This window comes from Neofelis nebulosa, chromosome 9, assembly GCF_028018385.1.
Source record: "Neofelis nebulosa isolate mNeoNeb1 chromosome 9, mNeoNeb1.pri, whole genome shotgun sequence".
Taxonomy (NCBI): Eukaryota; Metazoa; Chordata; class Mammalia; order Carnivora; family Felidae; genus Neofelis; species Neofelis nebulosa.
In genome coordinates this window covers 38,900,672-38,917,213 of record NC_080790.1, presented here as the reverse complement: position 1 = coordinate 38,917,213, position 16,542 = coordinate 38,900,672, and the positions used below count along the sequence as shown (strand labels likewise).

Below are 16,542 nucleotides of genomic sequence, written 5' to 3'. Positions count from 1 at the left end.
TTGCTCACAAAAAGTTAGGGACCTTCGTAAAATATTTTATCAGATGTATTTAAAAAGGTATAGTAACTCTATGTGTCATATTTAGGGCATTTCAAATAGCAGCTTTTGAGCCTCTTTTTGTGGCATTTTGTCCAACTTGTGAACACGACTTGTAGCTGTTGAGCAATGCACACCCTACTGAGTACCAGAGGACTCAAGCTCACGCTACATTCCTGTTTGCCTTCCGAATCTTCTTATACTATTTCTATCATACACTAGCTCAGCAATTCTCAGACTGTGGCCCGTGGATGCTTTTACAAGTGCAGAGAGTCAAAGAGTTCTGCTGCGAAGGTGTTACTTGCTTTCTCACCGGGGTGATATCCGCACTGAAGGTATAAAAGCAATGGTGACTAACACTGGCAGCGCCTTAGCACGCCATCGAGCACCCAACTACTGGTCACTGCGTTTCTCACCAGCACACACTTGCGGCAAAAAGAGAGAGAGAGAGAGAGAGAGAAAAGTTTCACTCAGGAATGTTCCGGTGAAGCGATAAAAAGTTGATTTCATTCATTTGGGACCTGAGTACACGTTTTCACTCTTCTGGCGTGACTGTCGAGGACACACTAGCACTTTAGCCACACGCTGAATGAAACACGTCTTGAGGAAAAAGCGCTTGTGTGACGGACTTTGGGGGCTGTTTGTTCACAGGGCACCATTTCTACTCGAAAAATTGAGGGGATGTGATGGTTATGAGAGCTGGGTACCTGTCAGACGTTTTCTCAAAAATACACAAAGTGAACCTCTCACTGCAAAGAGAACAACCGACCATATTTGTGAGGGGAAAAAAAAAAAAAAAAAAACAGTTTTCAAATGAAAATTCGAATTTTGGAAAACCTGTATCTACCAATGTAAGCTCAATACTTTCCCAGTACTTAACTATTTTTCTGATGAGATCAGTGGTGACAGTAACACATTTAAAAAATTTTTTCTTAAATTTACATCCAAGGATAATAACGAATTTGATCTTTAAATATTCTATAAAGAAATGTGTCAACATCTGGAAGATCTGTATAACTCACTGAATCAATATTTGCCAGATGATGTTAGAACATCATGCATGAGTAAAAGGCAAGACAGACAAATGGATGTTAATGTAAAAGAGTACAAAATGTTCATTGATATGGTTTCAGATTCTACAGTGCAACTAACCTTTAAGAAACTTCCATGTGTTTTGGTAGAGTATCAAAAAAGAATGACCCAATCACCTGAAGAGGCTTCTAAAATACATCTCCCTTTTCTAGCCATGTATATATATGTGCCTGGATTTTCTTCATATAGTTCAGCCAAAACAACAATGCAACACATTGAGCGCAGAAGCAGATATGAAAATCCAGTTATCTTCTACCAAACCGGAAAGTAAAGAGACTTATAAAAATACAAAACAAAGCCATGCTTCTTACTAAAATATTTTTAAACTGGAAAATATTCTTTATAAAAATGTTATTTATGCTCTCATCCAATGGGTTCATTTTTTAAAATGATTTAATAACAACTCTTTTTAAAATTTCTTTGAGTAGCCTGAGTTTGTAAAGGGGAGGTGCACACAGGATAGAGAAATGGCTCCAAAGCCTGAAGAATGGAGTATGGTCAGGCAAGGCTCGGTTTAATCCCAGCTTTATCGTCTAGTTGGTCTGCAATTTCAAGCAAATAACTTCTCTGAGCTTCAGTTTCCTCTTCTACAAAATGACCCTAACACATCCGCCACAGGAGGATCTTTGTGGGGATCGCACTGTGTGTAAAGTACCTTACGTGTATGTTACAATGCCGGTAACGGTGTTGTTGTCATTAGCGTTATCTACATAGAGAACACATAGTCTCAAGAAATGGTCTCAAGAACCTGGGGCAGCCGTAAAGTCTAGAAAACCTATTATGTTATCCCAGATGGGCAGTATCTTTCGATTTTCTGTTTTTTTCCCCACAAAATAGAAAATGAAAATCTAGGTCTGAAAAGAGGCCTCAGGCTTCTTCCCCTGCATGGAAGGTGGCCAGTGAGCTTTTGATTTACTGTTTCAGGGTGACACAGTGAAACTTTGGGAATATGCTTGAGATTCAACATTTCAAAGTATTTTATCCAAAGGGTCTAGGGTTTGGGGTACGTGGGGAGGAAAGCACTTAAAACAAGAGAGCCCTGATAAACCACAGGAAATGAGAAAGTTGAACTGTACCTAAGAAAACAGCTAACATAACTTAAACCCACTCAATAACACTCAGGGCATCATAACTATTTGCATTCTACTTTGTCATACCATGCAATTTATCTTTCGTTCGTGAGTATATTTTAGTTTGCAAACACACACATGCTTTGTACCACCACAACACACTGTAATATTACCTCAGATGTAAACAGCTTACAATCTTCTGATTTTGCTGATCATCTTTTTATGTCTAGTTTAAAAATAAAGCAAAACATGCATACCCAAGCATAATCCCAGCAGAACACAAATCAATGAATGTTTCGCTTGAGTAGTAATTCATCTGAATGTTATACCTGATTCACGTTATTGTAATTTATAATAAAATTGCTATTTATATTAATAATTCACAATACAACAGAAGTTCAGTATTCTCAGATTTTTTTCAGCACACTGTACCGTCTGATAAATGGTAAGCACTATGAAAACCCAGTGAGGGCTCGGCACACACAAATGTGGAGGCGGGGCAATTTCCCAAAGCACCTGCCTGGGTGCTCCAGGAAGGAATCCAGGCTGGGTCTATTAGAGTGTAGCTGGGTCACTGGTAGCAGTTTTTTCATCAGAAAATTCCATCAACACTAATCAGGTCATTCTTAAGCCCCTCATGTTAGGTTTTGTCCTTTCCAAATTTGATACCAACTGGAAAGCTTTTTGAAAGGGAACAGTTGGTGACGAAAGAGAAAAAAGAACACCCACAGGGAGTGTCCCAGAGGAGCAGCCGGGTAAGATAGGAGGCTTGAGAGTATTCTGGAAAACAGAGGTGACTGCTTTCGTGTTGGCAGTCACAACTCAAGAGAGGGGCTTATTTTAAATGACTTAAACAAGAGAAGAAAGCTCTAGAAAAGGACAGAGACTTAATCTATCAGAGTCAAGACAAAAGGTGAGAAAAAGAAATTTCCCTCATTTAACCCGCACCGCACCCAACCTCATCAAAGTAAGCAGTGTCCTCACTTATTGACGAGGACACTGAAGCTCTGCGGAGCTGTGTCGCCTGCTCAAGTCTTGGAGTCATGTGCCATAGGAGTTTCAGAAGCATGGTTTCTTTTTTGTTTTTGCAAGTAATCAAATTTGTCTAAAATTACATTCAAAGAAAATGTCATGCTTACCATTAGGGTATACACTTGAGGGAAAATGTAGGGAATAATTTATGGGATTTTGCCGCATGTATTTCTAACTATTAAGATGCAGTTAAGATACTTATATTTGTTATTATTCCTAGGCACCTTGTGACAATAATAAGGTGGAAGAAACGGTGATCATGTTATAGCTCAGATAAAGAGCTATATTGATACAGCAGACAGTATTCTCAGTTACTCATTTATATGATTAACTCCTTTAATGTTCAAAACAATCCTAAGAAGCAGAAGACATTACCCACTCATTTTACAGGAGGGGAACTGAGGAACAGCAAAGTTAGGTAATTGCCCCAAGGGGACACAGCTCGCAAAAGGCAGGTAGACCTCACACCCAGGCCATCAGGCCCTGAGCCCCAGCTCTCTAAGCAAATGCAGACTACAAGTGTCAGCAATCATTATTAACTGTTTCCAATCAATATGTAATAGAAAATCCTTACCTCTGGTTTGCTGAGGCTGGATGAAACCAAGGAGCCGGATCCCACGTCCAAATCCCACTGTTTTTTACCACGATTCTCAGGATCCAAGGCAGCAATCCGCCCATCTAAAGTGCTGATAATCACTAATGATCTATAAATGTAAAAAAATAATAAGACAAAGTTTAAAAGATATGTACAATATTGGGCACTGACTGCATACGCTGGAAAGAACACCAGGCCGTCTCAAGGCCTGGGGGAGGAGGGTCCACCTCCTTACAAACACAGTCTTGCTACTACTATCTGTCTAAAGCCCACCAGGCACCCTGCAGTATGTCCTCTATCGGTTTCTATCCCTTGTGAAGAGCTCCAGACTCCCAGGTCACCCCTCGTCCCCACACTGTAATCCCCACATGGAACTCAACATTCCCGGTTCTGCCGTCTTTTTCCCTTCCCTGAGCCCTGAAAGCCTTAACCCTGAAACACAGTTCTCCCTGAATGTTCACTTGCCTTCTTGCTGGAGTAGAAAGCCAGCTCTTCCTGAGGACATTGTTTCCGGAGCAAAGAGAATTCTTTTTTCCAAAACCCTTGACCCTTGGGCCCTGTGACAGGGTAGGCGCACTCCTTGCGCCTCATTGCCATTTCCACACTATTTCTCTCCTCTCGAAAACTCCTCAGGATCAGACTGCCCCACCCGTTACCCCTCCTAGTAATTGTCCACTGACCCTTGGGCCACTAGCCTCACTCTTTGAGGATTTTAGCTCCTGGTTTAACTGTCACTGTTAACAGGTTCTTTGGGTTTTCATTATCTGTTTACCTTGCCTCAACCACTGCCAAGGTGAGACCCTAGCCCTTGGCATTACCAATCACCGCATCTCCCCTGCCCCACTGAAATTTCAAGCATTCCATCCTCTGCCACCAACCCCTCTTTCCCGCTTATTTCCTCTACTTCCCCAATTCCCACAAATCTCTGGCCCCACCAGGGATCCTGTCACTTTGACCTTGAGCTTCACTACCATTATGCCCTCACCTCTTTCTTACCCAGTGTAAATTCCATAGGCCTTCATTTTAAGCACTTCGTAGCTTCCTAGCTCCCTCCACCTCTACTCCCTGTCCCCTCTCACTTGTCACACTTGACTGGCAGAACTTCGACCCTGGTTAAATCCAACGTTTTGCATTTTCTCACTTGCTTCCGCGCAGTTGAATGTGGCCAAAGAAAAACATAACCATGCTGACTGGGCTCACTTTAATCACGACCACCAAAGGGGAAGGGGCTATTAATGATGCTCTGCCATCACAGCACACTACTCTGGTCTGTATACTCACGCACTGTCCTAGGTTGACAATGTCATTTCTCCTTTCTCCTCAACTTCTAACACTAGCTCTTCTAAGCTCAGGCATCTCAGGGACAGATATAATCAAAAGAAATCCCACCATCACACCTCTCAGTTTATCAGCAAGGGACCCAAGAATTCTACCTACCCTGCTATCACTGCAGGTGAACTGTTCATTCATGGTTCCACCCACTACCGACGTTTCTGTTTAGAACACAGATCTCTATTTGCCAGTCCTCACATCTCCTGTCTTGCTCTTACATCAATCATTCCCCCTCTCCCAGAGCATCCTTGTCAGCATTCAAACCTGGTATTATTTCCCCCAACTTAAAAATGAAACCAGTTAAACCAAATGAACCCTTTCTCCTCTCTAGCTTCCATCCACTCCTTGCCTGCCTCTGGAACAAAACTCCTTGAAAGAGTTCTTCTATATTCTCTCTCCAAATCCTCTCCCCTTTTTCTGTCTTAAATTATTCCTAATCAACATTTTGCCTCTGCCGCTCCACTTCAAAGATTCTTGTTGGGGTCATTAAAAACCTTCATACTGAAAAACCCCATGGTCAGGTCTCCGTTCACTTGACCCTCTAGCAGCACCCGACCAGTGCCTTCTCCTTGCCCTTCGTGAAACGCACTCTTCATGCGGTTCTAAGATCTGATTTTTTTTCTTAGTTGTACGCTACTCTTCCTCGGTTTCGTGTTCTGGTTCTTTCTCATCTCTTCTAGCTCTTAAAGTGTTCTCTACCCCCATGTACTTCATCTGATGGTCTCATCCAGCCTCATAGCTTAAAATACCAACTATATGCCGGCAATTCCCAAATTTGTATCTGTCCCTGAACTCTGGACTTACATGTCTAACTGCCTGCCAGATTCAGGTGGTCTTACAGGCTTCTCAAAGTTCGCACATCCAAAATCGGCACCCCCGGAATGACTACCCCAATTCCTCAAACTCATCCTGATTTTCCCTCAGGGCCTTTGCAGCTACTGTGCCTTCCATCTGGAACATACACTCCCAGATCCAGAACTGGTCTTCAATAAATATTTGTCGAATGAAAGACTGTGTTGTACACTTGTTTTAGGAATTTGTTAGGTATGTTTCTCTGCTTCAAAGGCCATGCAAATTCCACCTACAGATAGTTATGTTCCACTTTAGGACTATAAATACAAACTTCTTCTTTTCTATTTCACTTGAAGTACAAAGCATACAAAATCAAAGTGAAGCTAGAAGTTGACCATGACAAAAGAGCTCAATAAACTCGTTGGAAACCTTTCAAAGCACTTAATTGTTCATCAAATGAATAAATGTATCAAGTGGATAAATAAAATTGTTAATTTATTTCCCAAACTATACACCAATTCTCATTTTGAATTTTCCAAATGGTAACTCATCATCTAATTTATGAAAATAAAGATTTTTGCTGCATTACGAACGCTAGTGACTTTAGATAACTAACCAAAAGAAAAAGAACAACTTAACTCCCCTCCCCACACATTACCCTGCTTTTGAAAGAGATCTGTTGGGAACTGGGGGAGAGATGGATACTACGAGGAAGAATATTATTTTATAATGAAGGGTATAAAAAAACCCATACCTTAGATGTGCCAATTTACAAATAAAAGCAAGAGAATCTATAATTAAGCCAGCATTCCAAGGTTCACAGCCAAGTTACCTCGTTCCTAGTGCCATTGTAGAAATGTCTAATTCTGTTCAGTAATCATTAAACACAAATAAATAGCGGAATGAAAGCCACTCTAATTTAAACAAAACTTAGTATAAGCAAACAGTGTTAACCCATGAAAAATTAAGGAGACCACTGGAACACTTCAGACACTATTTTTAAAGTTCAGAACCAACATTGTTTATCACCCCTGACATTCTACTTTAACAACAGCAACAAAAACCTTTATTTTTTGAGTATGTAGGTATTTGGGCTAGAGGTATATAGAGAAGAATGGTAAAATTCTAGGTCTCATCTTCAAAACAAAGAAAAACCCAACAATAAGATATGGATATGTGTATCTTAGGTGGATATAAAAATACACTTTAAGAAGTCACTTGAAGTTTAACATCTAACTGTTCTTTCACTGAAAACCTATCATATGAGGTGCATTTTAACTGAGTCAAAGATTCTGTTTTTAAAAATTTTTTTAATTTTTTTGTTTATTTATTTTTGAGAAAGAGAGAGAGAGAGAGAGAGAGAGAGAGAGAGAGAGAGAGAGAGAGATGGAGATGGAGCAGGGGAGGGGGAGAGAGAGAGGGAGACACAGAATCCGAAACAGGTTCCAGGCTCTGAGCTGTCAGCACAGAGCCGGACGTGGGGCTCGAACTTGGGAATGGCGAGATCATGGCCTGCACTAAGTCAGACGCTAAACTGACTGAGCCACCCAGGCGCCCTGATTCTGTTTTTTTTTTAAAACAAGATATTTTCAGATTATATACTGTATCCAGAGAAGAAGTATAAATTTGGGCAATAATCAGAAGAACTACAAACCTGTGGGCAGGAACAAATAAGTATATCACTTTCTTAACTGCCTTTTTATATTTAATGTAATCTGTTTCTTCTATGTGAATGCAGTACCCTTAATTATTTTAACCTGCTTGATAGAAATAACAGTAAATCCCCTACCAACTCTGTTAAGTGTCAACACACACACACACACACACAGTCCTTCATCCGCTCGTCTGCAACCCGCTAGCCATAACATTAACTATGGGCTCCTTCCCAAGCATGTCTCTGGAAGCAAGTATCCCTTCTGCTGTGGCTGAAATTGAGCAGCGCTACGGGGCAAAAAAGAGATGCTATCCTTTGGACTATTGTATCTAATCACATTCTAAGAGAGAGATGCTCATCCATATGCTATCGATTGAGAAAAGCATCCAGTAGACAGATAATGTTGAACGCACGATAATCAGAGAACAGCAGTAAGCATTTAGAACAAACATCAATCAGAGCTGCAAAATGAATATCCTCCCCAAATAGGGAGAATATAAAGCCATTTTATCTCCCCACAATTCACTCATGCTACTTTCAGGTTTCTATGAACAAGAATGATAACCCCTTAACTTATTCAAGAATTGAAGGGAACTGCAGACGCAGCATTTCCTGTGGAAAGAACTGGAGCGTTTTCTTCTTCTTCTTTTTAGGAACGGGAGCTTTGTGCACATCCCCATGGCTCTGCTCTTCTGCTCTCAGCTTCATTCCACTTGCTTTTTCACAGGTAAGATACAGCTATTTCACCAGTTCAGAATAACTCAGACTTGCCTGTCATAAAAATAATCTGGGGGTGCTTGTTAAAAGCCATTAAACATTCATGGGTCCCACCCCCAGAGGGCTTGGGAGCTATAACTTGACAAGCACCCCAGGTTGAGTCTTGCTATAAGGCCAGTTTGGCAAACACTGACTTCCCTCAAAGGGCTATTTCCTTAGCATAAAAAACTAATCTATGACATGGATGAAGAAGGTCTATTGATCAACTCTGTCAATTAATTCTCTTGAAACTTCTATCCCTCACTTACACCTTGCTTTAGTTTACAAAGGCATTTGTTTGGAGGATTCAACAGCGAGCACTGTTCTCTTATACATCACCCAATCCTTGGAAGCCACTCTTTTTTTTTTTAAATCTTTATTTCTTTTTGAGAGAGAGAGAGACAGAGTGTGAGCAGGGGAGGAGCAGAGAAAGAGGGAGACACAGAATCCGAAGCAGGCTCCAGGCCCTGAGCTGTCAGCACAGAGCCCGACTCAGGGCTCGAACTCACGAACCGTGATATCATGACCTGAGCCAAAGTCGGATGCTCAACCGACTAAGCCACCCAGGCGTCCCACTTGGAAGGTACTCTTAAGAGAGGTTTTCAACAATCTCCTCCTAATGCCAGACCCATTCTCCTCATCAAGTCTGTCCTGCAGCAGCAGCTGAAGGCCGGGTCTTGATTCTGGACCTTCTCTTTCCCTGGCTTCCACAAGGCCACTTCCCTTCACCCCATCATTCCTGGTGCTCTCAATCTCCAGCAAGCAGGCCATGGAGTTCTAGCTTTAGCCAATGCCCGTGGCTTTGACTTCACGTGGAACATGACGGCTCCCAAACCTGTATGGTATTTACCATCCACCGTCTCTCTACCTGCTCTAGTTCCATTTCCAGCAGGGTGCACCCGTTATCGCCACAAAGCGTTCAGATGAATCTACTCTCCCACATCCTTCTCCATTTGCCTTGTCACTTAACACTTACATGAGACATCATGTCTACCTTCTCCCTCACGTTCTACATTTAGACAACAGTCAGGTACTATTGATTCTATTTCTGAAGCTTTTAAATCGTCTTCTTCTTCTTCATTACCGATGCCCTTGTCCCACAACCGTTTCTCACTTGTCATCAGAACACCTTCAAAAGCCTTTCTGACGTATTTTCCTGCCTCAGGTCTCTCTCCCCTGTGCAGTTCCAACAGTTTTGTTTCTATAATAGAGATCTGATAAAGTCCTGAAGCTCCCTGTGCTCACCAAATAAAGGCCACACTGCTTCGTATGGCACATACAGCCTTTCATAATCAGGCATAACCCCCCATCCCACTGCCACGTGCATGCAACACACACACGCAGGCGTACGCAGGTTTCTAAACTTTTCAACAAAGTTCCCTTTTATTCTTTATCTTGCATCTTAAATGATTTCATTGACACAATAAACATCATTTCTAATAAACTCCCCCATTTGTAGAGGAAATACTTAAGTACCAAGCAAAATACTGAACATTTCTTGGGGCGCCTGGGTGGCTCAGTCGGTTAAGCGTCCGACTTCAGCTCAGGTCACAATCTCGCGGTCCGTGAGTTCGAGCCCCGCGTCGGGCTCTGGGCTGATGGCTCAGAGCCTGGAGCCTGCTTCCGATTCTGTGTCTCCCTCTCTTTCTGCCCCTCCCCCGTTCATGCTCTGTCTCTCTCCATCTCAAAAATAAATAAACGTTAAAAAAAAATTACAAAATACTGAACATTTCTTAAAAGTCATAGCTAAGATTACTATATTAAGTTTGATACAATTCTAGTTCAAAGCCAAGAAACTTGACTGTTTAATTAGGCTTCTCCTCACTGGATATCCATTTCCCATTTAGTTATTTAAAAATACTGATAATTTCATGGATCTCCACTTTTGCCTTGGAGATCCAGGAGCCCTGGCTTGGGAATCACTGCTCTGGGCTTTGCAGCCTAGAGCGGCCTTGACACTTCACATTCAAGGACTCACACACTCGATATCCCCATCGGCTTTATTCTCAAACTACTCTTATATCACTCACTATCCATTCTAGTGTAGTTAATTCTTCAACACAATGACCCCCGTCACAGCTGGGGCTTACAGGCAAGCTGAGCTGCTCATGCATCCACCCGTGGGCCCTAACAGTGCCTGGCCCCTACATGAAATGCAATGTTTGTTGAATGAAACATCTTCGCAGGGCAGCCACTGTTATACATATAAAAGAAAAACAAAACAGAAGCTGAGAAAGATGTGACTTGCGTAAGGTCGTGCACCAAACAAGAGGTTTTGGACAGAAGCATGAATTTAGGTTTTTAAACTCTATCGTTCTGTTAACGATAAGTTTTCATAAATAGCAACTACTGTATTACTATAATGTGCAGCTTTTACTCATTCCAGAAATTTCATCAAGATGCCGTCTATCCTGTTATTGCTCTGATTTGCCCTCAACTGAGCAGAAATGACCTTACGCCACAATGAATATCCAATTTTGAAAAACCGTTTGCTCTGACTTCAGACACCCAGAATACCTGCCTATTTACAATTAAGTTTATCAGAGTCTGGTAAGTAGATGCTAAATTCTTTCATACAATAATTTTAAAGGAGGCTTACTACCTGTAGACATTTCCCATGTGAAAGAGAAGCAGGTGACAGGAGAACATTATATTGAGTGAATAGTTTCTACATTAACAACTGCTTATTTTTAAATTGCACATTTCCTTTCTTTGAGGGAAGGGAGAGGGGAAAAAAACTCTACAAAATTAAAAATGCAATTTGGCTCTCTCTTTCTGCCCCTTCCCCACTCACGCTCTGTCTGTCTGTCTCTCTCTCTCTCAAAAATAAATAAACATTAAAAACAATTTTTAAAAAAAACCAAAAAAACAAAGTGGCACCTGGGTGGCTCAGTCAGTTAAGCATCCGACTTTGGCTTAGGTCATGATCTCAGTTTGTGAGTTCGAGCCCCACATCGGGCTCTGTGCTAACAACTCAGAGCCGGGAGCCTGCTTCGGATTCTGTGTTTCCCGCTCTCTTTCTGCCCCTTCCCCACTCACACTCTCTCTCTCTCTCTCAAAAATAAATAAATAAACATTAAAAATAAATAAATAAATAAATAAATAAATAAATAAATAAATAAATAAATAAATAAAAATGCAATTTGGTTAAATCTGCTTTAATGTAGCCAGGAATCTTCACCTAAACATATGCTCCTATTCAAGAAAGCATAGGTTCTTGTCCAAACACAAACTAGTACTAATTAGACTGTACTTCTTAGTCCTCACCTACTAAGTAAATCTTCAAATCAAACCTCCTTTATTTAAACATACCACAGGACTAGCCCTGCCCCAAATCAAAACAAACGATGTCAAAAATCACCTGCTATACTTCATAGCTTTGCCACATCAGCTAAACCTTAAAGAATACCATTTAAGTTTTCAATGTTATAGACAACATGAGTACCGGATATCCTTTCTCTATGAGATTAGAACATTTTTGGACACACTCTTTCTGCTTTGTTCTAGGAGCCATTTTTAATCAAAATGGCCATTTACAAATGGAAAAGGTTGAAATATAAAGAAATAAAATTAATTCCCCCCCTTACATTTAGTTCTGTAACCTACAAGTTCTCCTCTTTGTATTTTATAATATTTTGTAATAAAAATGTCCAGCAGCAGCTCCTCTCTTACAAAAAGGGGGAAAAAAACAGATGAAGTTCCCAGGCAGTATTTAGGAAAAGAAGAAGCATGCTGGAGTCACAGCTCACAGCAGCTGATGAAAACCCAGCCCCTTTCTGCAAAATGCCTCAGTGTGTAAAGGCTTCTGAGTTCAAATAAAGAAGAGTATCCTCAGAGCGCCTGGGTGGCTCAGTGGGTTGAGCATCTGACTTCGGGACTTCGGCTCAGGTCATGATCTTGCAGTTTGTGAGTTTGAACCCCCCATTGGGCTCACTGCTGTCAGCCTGTCAGTTTAGAGGTCGATTTGGATCCTCTATCCCCCTCTCTCCCTGCCCCTCCCCTGCTTAGGCTCTATCAAAAAATAAATAAAACATTAAAAATGTTTTGGCTACTTTTTAAAGACAAAAAAGTTTATTTACTCATCTACATGCTCTTGAGATGTAGAGTAAGCAGTTTGGATAAAACCAATGAAAACTCCACCAAGAGAAAAAAAAATGAACCTGTGGGTCTCATATTGCTTCTTGGGCATCAAAAGACAACAAGCAAAAATAACAACCTTAATTCCCCACCTCCCTCTTTTTAAAACAGTTTTGCAAGTACCATACTTCTTCTTCACAGCTGTTTGTAATAAACGCTTGGTTAATTCAAATCTGTTCCTCCTCCTTTAAATAAACAGGATATTGGTCTATTATTATGCAACGCCGATATTGTCTGGTTTTTCACTTTTTTAAAGAGCACTTAGGAAGAAGTTTTATAAACCTGGCATATGTCTCTTTTGTTGACTCTATCAATTTACTTATCCAAGGCTTCTCCAACTTTCCATACTATCTCAAGCTACCAGGAAGACTCCTAACCACGGGCCTATCTCTTCCTAGAAGATTCTGTTTGCCCAAGATCACTTACTCTCTGCCAGGCAAAACTCCTCTATTTTCACTCTCCTTGTGTCTGAGAAGGAAGTGGTCCTCCTGTTTGCCAAGTAGATCCTCTCCAACGACTTCCATCTCCTCCTCTATTCTTTTCTCCTCCAACCTGTCTCTACAGGCTCCCTCCTCTGAACGGATAACCACTCCTAGAACTTGCCTGCGGTCAAGCTGAGCAGTGCAGGAAGGAGGGAGTGGGGCTGAACACCATAGATGAATCCTTACCATCTTGCAATCTGAGCACTCTGTTGCTTGACTTAAATTCTTTACCTGTGCTTACCACCAAATCCCTCATTCTTCTCAGTCCTCACCCTACACCTCCAACCCAACCTGTGGGATTTGTCTCCTCTGCTGGCTCATCTTCTCTAAAATATAAGGCATTTCTTTTTTTTTTTTTTCAATGTTTATTTATTTGAGAGAGAGAGAGAGCAAGCAGGGGGAGGGGCAGAGAGAGAGAGGGAGACACGGATTCCGAAGCAGGCTCCAGACTCTGAGCTGTCAACACAGGGCCCGACGTGGGGCTTGAACTCACAAACTGTGAGATCATGACCTGAGCTGAGGTTGGACCCATAACCAACTGAACCACTCAGGTGCCCCAGATGTAAGGCATGTCTTGAGGTCTATCACGAGCCTCCTCTTTCTTACAGCTTCAACTCTGTACTCTGATTTCTCTCCAACTACAGGCCATCATTTTTAGCTGCTTCCCAAATTACTCCTTCTGGGTGGCCTGCCTGTACCTCCAAGTCACCATGCCCCAACACCGTGCCCCTTACCTTTTCTTCCCTGCTCTCAATTTCCCCACTTCCCCACGTGTACCCCCATCTTCTGACCACCCCGTCTCAACTCAATCTGTGGACAGGGGTGCCCAGGGAGGAGGAAATCAATTCATTTGCCAGGAACCAAGATTCTGTCTCAAATCTCTCAAATCTCTCCCCTCTGTTCTATATCCACTTAACAACAAACTTAAACAGACCTGGCATTCAAGATACTCTACACGCTTCTCCAACTGTAATGTGCATGGGGACCATATGGCGATCATGTCAAAACCCAGATCCTCCTTCAGTGGATCCGGATGGTGCCTGATTCGTATTTCTAACATGCTCCCAGGGCATGACGAAGCTACTAGTGTTAGACTCTACATACACAATCTGGTCCCAACCTATCGTTCTAGCCTCATCTTCCACAACTCTCCACCCAGCACATATCATATGTGCATGTCTGTATCTCCCTCATACACACAGGACACACACACACACACACACACACACACACACACACACACAGAGATATACAGACAAAAATGTTCCCTAAACATCCTTTCCGGCTTCTGTGCCTCTTCCTGTTTCCTCAAGTCCAGTGTTTGTTCACCATGATCCTACTCACATTTCACAAACCAATTCACTCTGCCATGGCCTTTTCTGAGCTTTTTACCTACTTCACCCCCAAAACTCCACCCACTGAACATCACAAAAACCGTGGGACACTCGGGGCACTCCTTCTGTTCTGTAATGTCATTACGGGTCTCCTCATCTAATCCTCACTGCTAGACGACACGCACCTCCTGGAAGACAGGGACTATCTGCCTCTGACCTCTGTTAACCCCAGGGCATCCTGGGGGCTGTCAGTGCCAGTAAGCACCTGCTGCAGTGGACCTGTACCTAAGAAAAATGAAACATCTACTTTACTTCATATAACTTACTTCGAACAGATGCCTCAGAAGTTTAAGGAAAACAAAAACACTCTTCCAGGAAAGTTACTTCATTAGCAAAATCTATGAAAATTTTGTCAAATGTTTGCTATTTAAAAAGAAAAAAATCTACATACAAATGTTGCAATAGTGCCCAGAAAATTTTGGTATTATCCCAGGCGTATAGATTGAGGTTCTGATATTTAACTGAAAATGAAATCTAACTTGTTAGGATCTAGTAATTGGTATATTACAAGCTTACAATACTTTCTAATACAGTTCCTCGCCCTCTCTGGTTTAATTTACCTAATGCTCCTCCTATCACTCGGTTTGTTAGAGGGGACATCACTTTTTCCCCCACTTGTGCTGACATTAGCTGCCTGCAAAATACTTTACTATTAAAATGTCTTACATTTGTATACAGTCTTTGAAAAGTGTTTAAAAAGATGTAGCCTAACGTAACATTTTTAAGGAGGCTAAGCAAATCAACCAAGACCGTATCTTAAATGTTTACATCTCTTAAACCCTCTAAATATCAAAGAACTGCCAAAATTCAAGACCTACCCACAGCTCTTAAACTTTGGTGTGTACAAGAGTTGCCTGGAGTGCTTGTTAAACCTGCAGATTCCAGGTTCTTAGCCCAAGAAAGTCTAATTTGGTACAACTGGGGTGGGGCCTAGAAATCTGTACAGTTAAGCAGCATCCCAGGTGATCTGATGCAGATGTTCTGCAGATCTCAATTAGAGCAACACTAACCTCACCCCTGGTCCAGGGGCCAGCCACTACAGGGGTGTGTTTAAAGGGAATTACAGAAACCTCTTTGTAAAGTCCTTTCCCCGAACTGGTATCACCCAAGCAGGGATACTGGGGTGATCCACAGAAGACAAAAAAGGGGAGGGAGTCCCTGCAACATGAATCAAGTTCGAAAACCATGAAAGAGGGAGAATGCTGTTTCTTTCCCACCTTTGCGCTCCATTCCCTGAGCATCCCCCAGACACCTTCGAGGATGCTGCATTTGCCCGCAAGCGAGGACGGGGGAGAGGCCAGTCGCTGGCCTGGGGGATGGGAACGTGGCTCTGCGCTCACCCCTCCTCCCCGGGTCACCGCACGTCTCCGTGTGCTAGAGGCCACTGCCGAGGGGGAAACCACGGACCCCATAGCCTCCGCGAAGCGCATGCGTAAACAAGTGGACTCCCGGGTCGCCGGCCGGGGCGCTCAGCCCGCGCCGCTCACCTGCCTCGCGGCTGTAGCTCGGCCTCGTCGTCAGGCTCCGGCTCCCGCGGCTCCTGCTCGACCGCGGCCGCCGGCACTGCCTCGGCGTCCTCCACCGTCACCTCGGCCGCAGCCACGGCCCCCGCAGCCGGCACCCGCGCTGCTGAAGTGGGAGCGGCCGCGGCGCCCAGGCCGAACGCCGCCTCCACCTTCGGCGCGGGGAGGTCGGGGGCGCGCCCTGCGGCCACCGTGCCAGCCGCGAGCCCCAGCAGCAGCTGCAGCAGCAGCAGCGCCCGTACGAGCGGCCCCGGGCGGGTGGCGCGCTCCATCAGCGTCCCACCCCGCGCGGGGACATGGAGGTGCAGCCGCCGGCGCCTGCTTCTCCCGCTGCTAAAAGCCCCTGACCAGGACGAGGACGCGCTAGGGACCCCGCCGCCTCCCCGACCGTCTGGGCTGCCGAGTGGAGCTGGCCCGGCCACGTCTTAGCCCGGCCTCCGCCACCGCCACCCGAGTGACAACCTCCCTCAGTCATCGCCCATTGAACAAACTTTCAGCGCGTCTCTTCTCTGATTGGCTGCGGCCACCGCCACTCTGGAGACCTAGGTTGGTCCTGTTGGAGAAGGTGGGCTTTTCCCGGATGTCAACATCACGCCTACCAATCAAATCGTATTGCCGTCTTCCGGCGCCCGGCCCCCTCCCGGACG

At 43.5% G+C, this 16,542-nt stretch overlaps 1 protein-coding gene across 2 annotated transcripts in view; it reads right to left on the bottom strand.

Moving 5' to 3' along the window:
* The window catches only part of EIF2AK3 (eukaryotic translation initiation factor 2 alpha kinase 3), a 69,669-nt gene extending 53,250 nt beyond the window's left edge, over positions 1-16,419 (bottom strand). Inside the window, exons 1-2 of one of the 2 annotated variants that reach the window (XM_058683373.1) lie at positions 15,860-16,419; positions 3,805-3,934 (exon numbers count right to left, since the gene is read on the bottom strand). In XM_058683373.1, coding sequence (XP_058539356.1) covers positions 3,805-3,934; positions 15,860-16,167 — 438 coding nt within the window. In that variant the 5' untranslated portion in view covers positions 16,168-16,419. The remainder of the gene's footprint in view (positions 1-3,804; positions 3,935-15,859) is intronic. The other variant, XM_058683372.1, reaches the window with a different exon arrangement.
* Between the last annotated feature and the right edge of the window lie 123 nt (positions 16,420-16,542).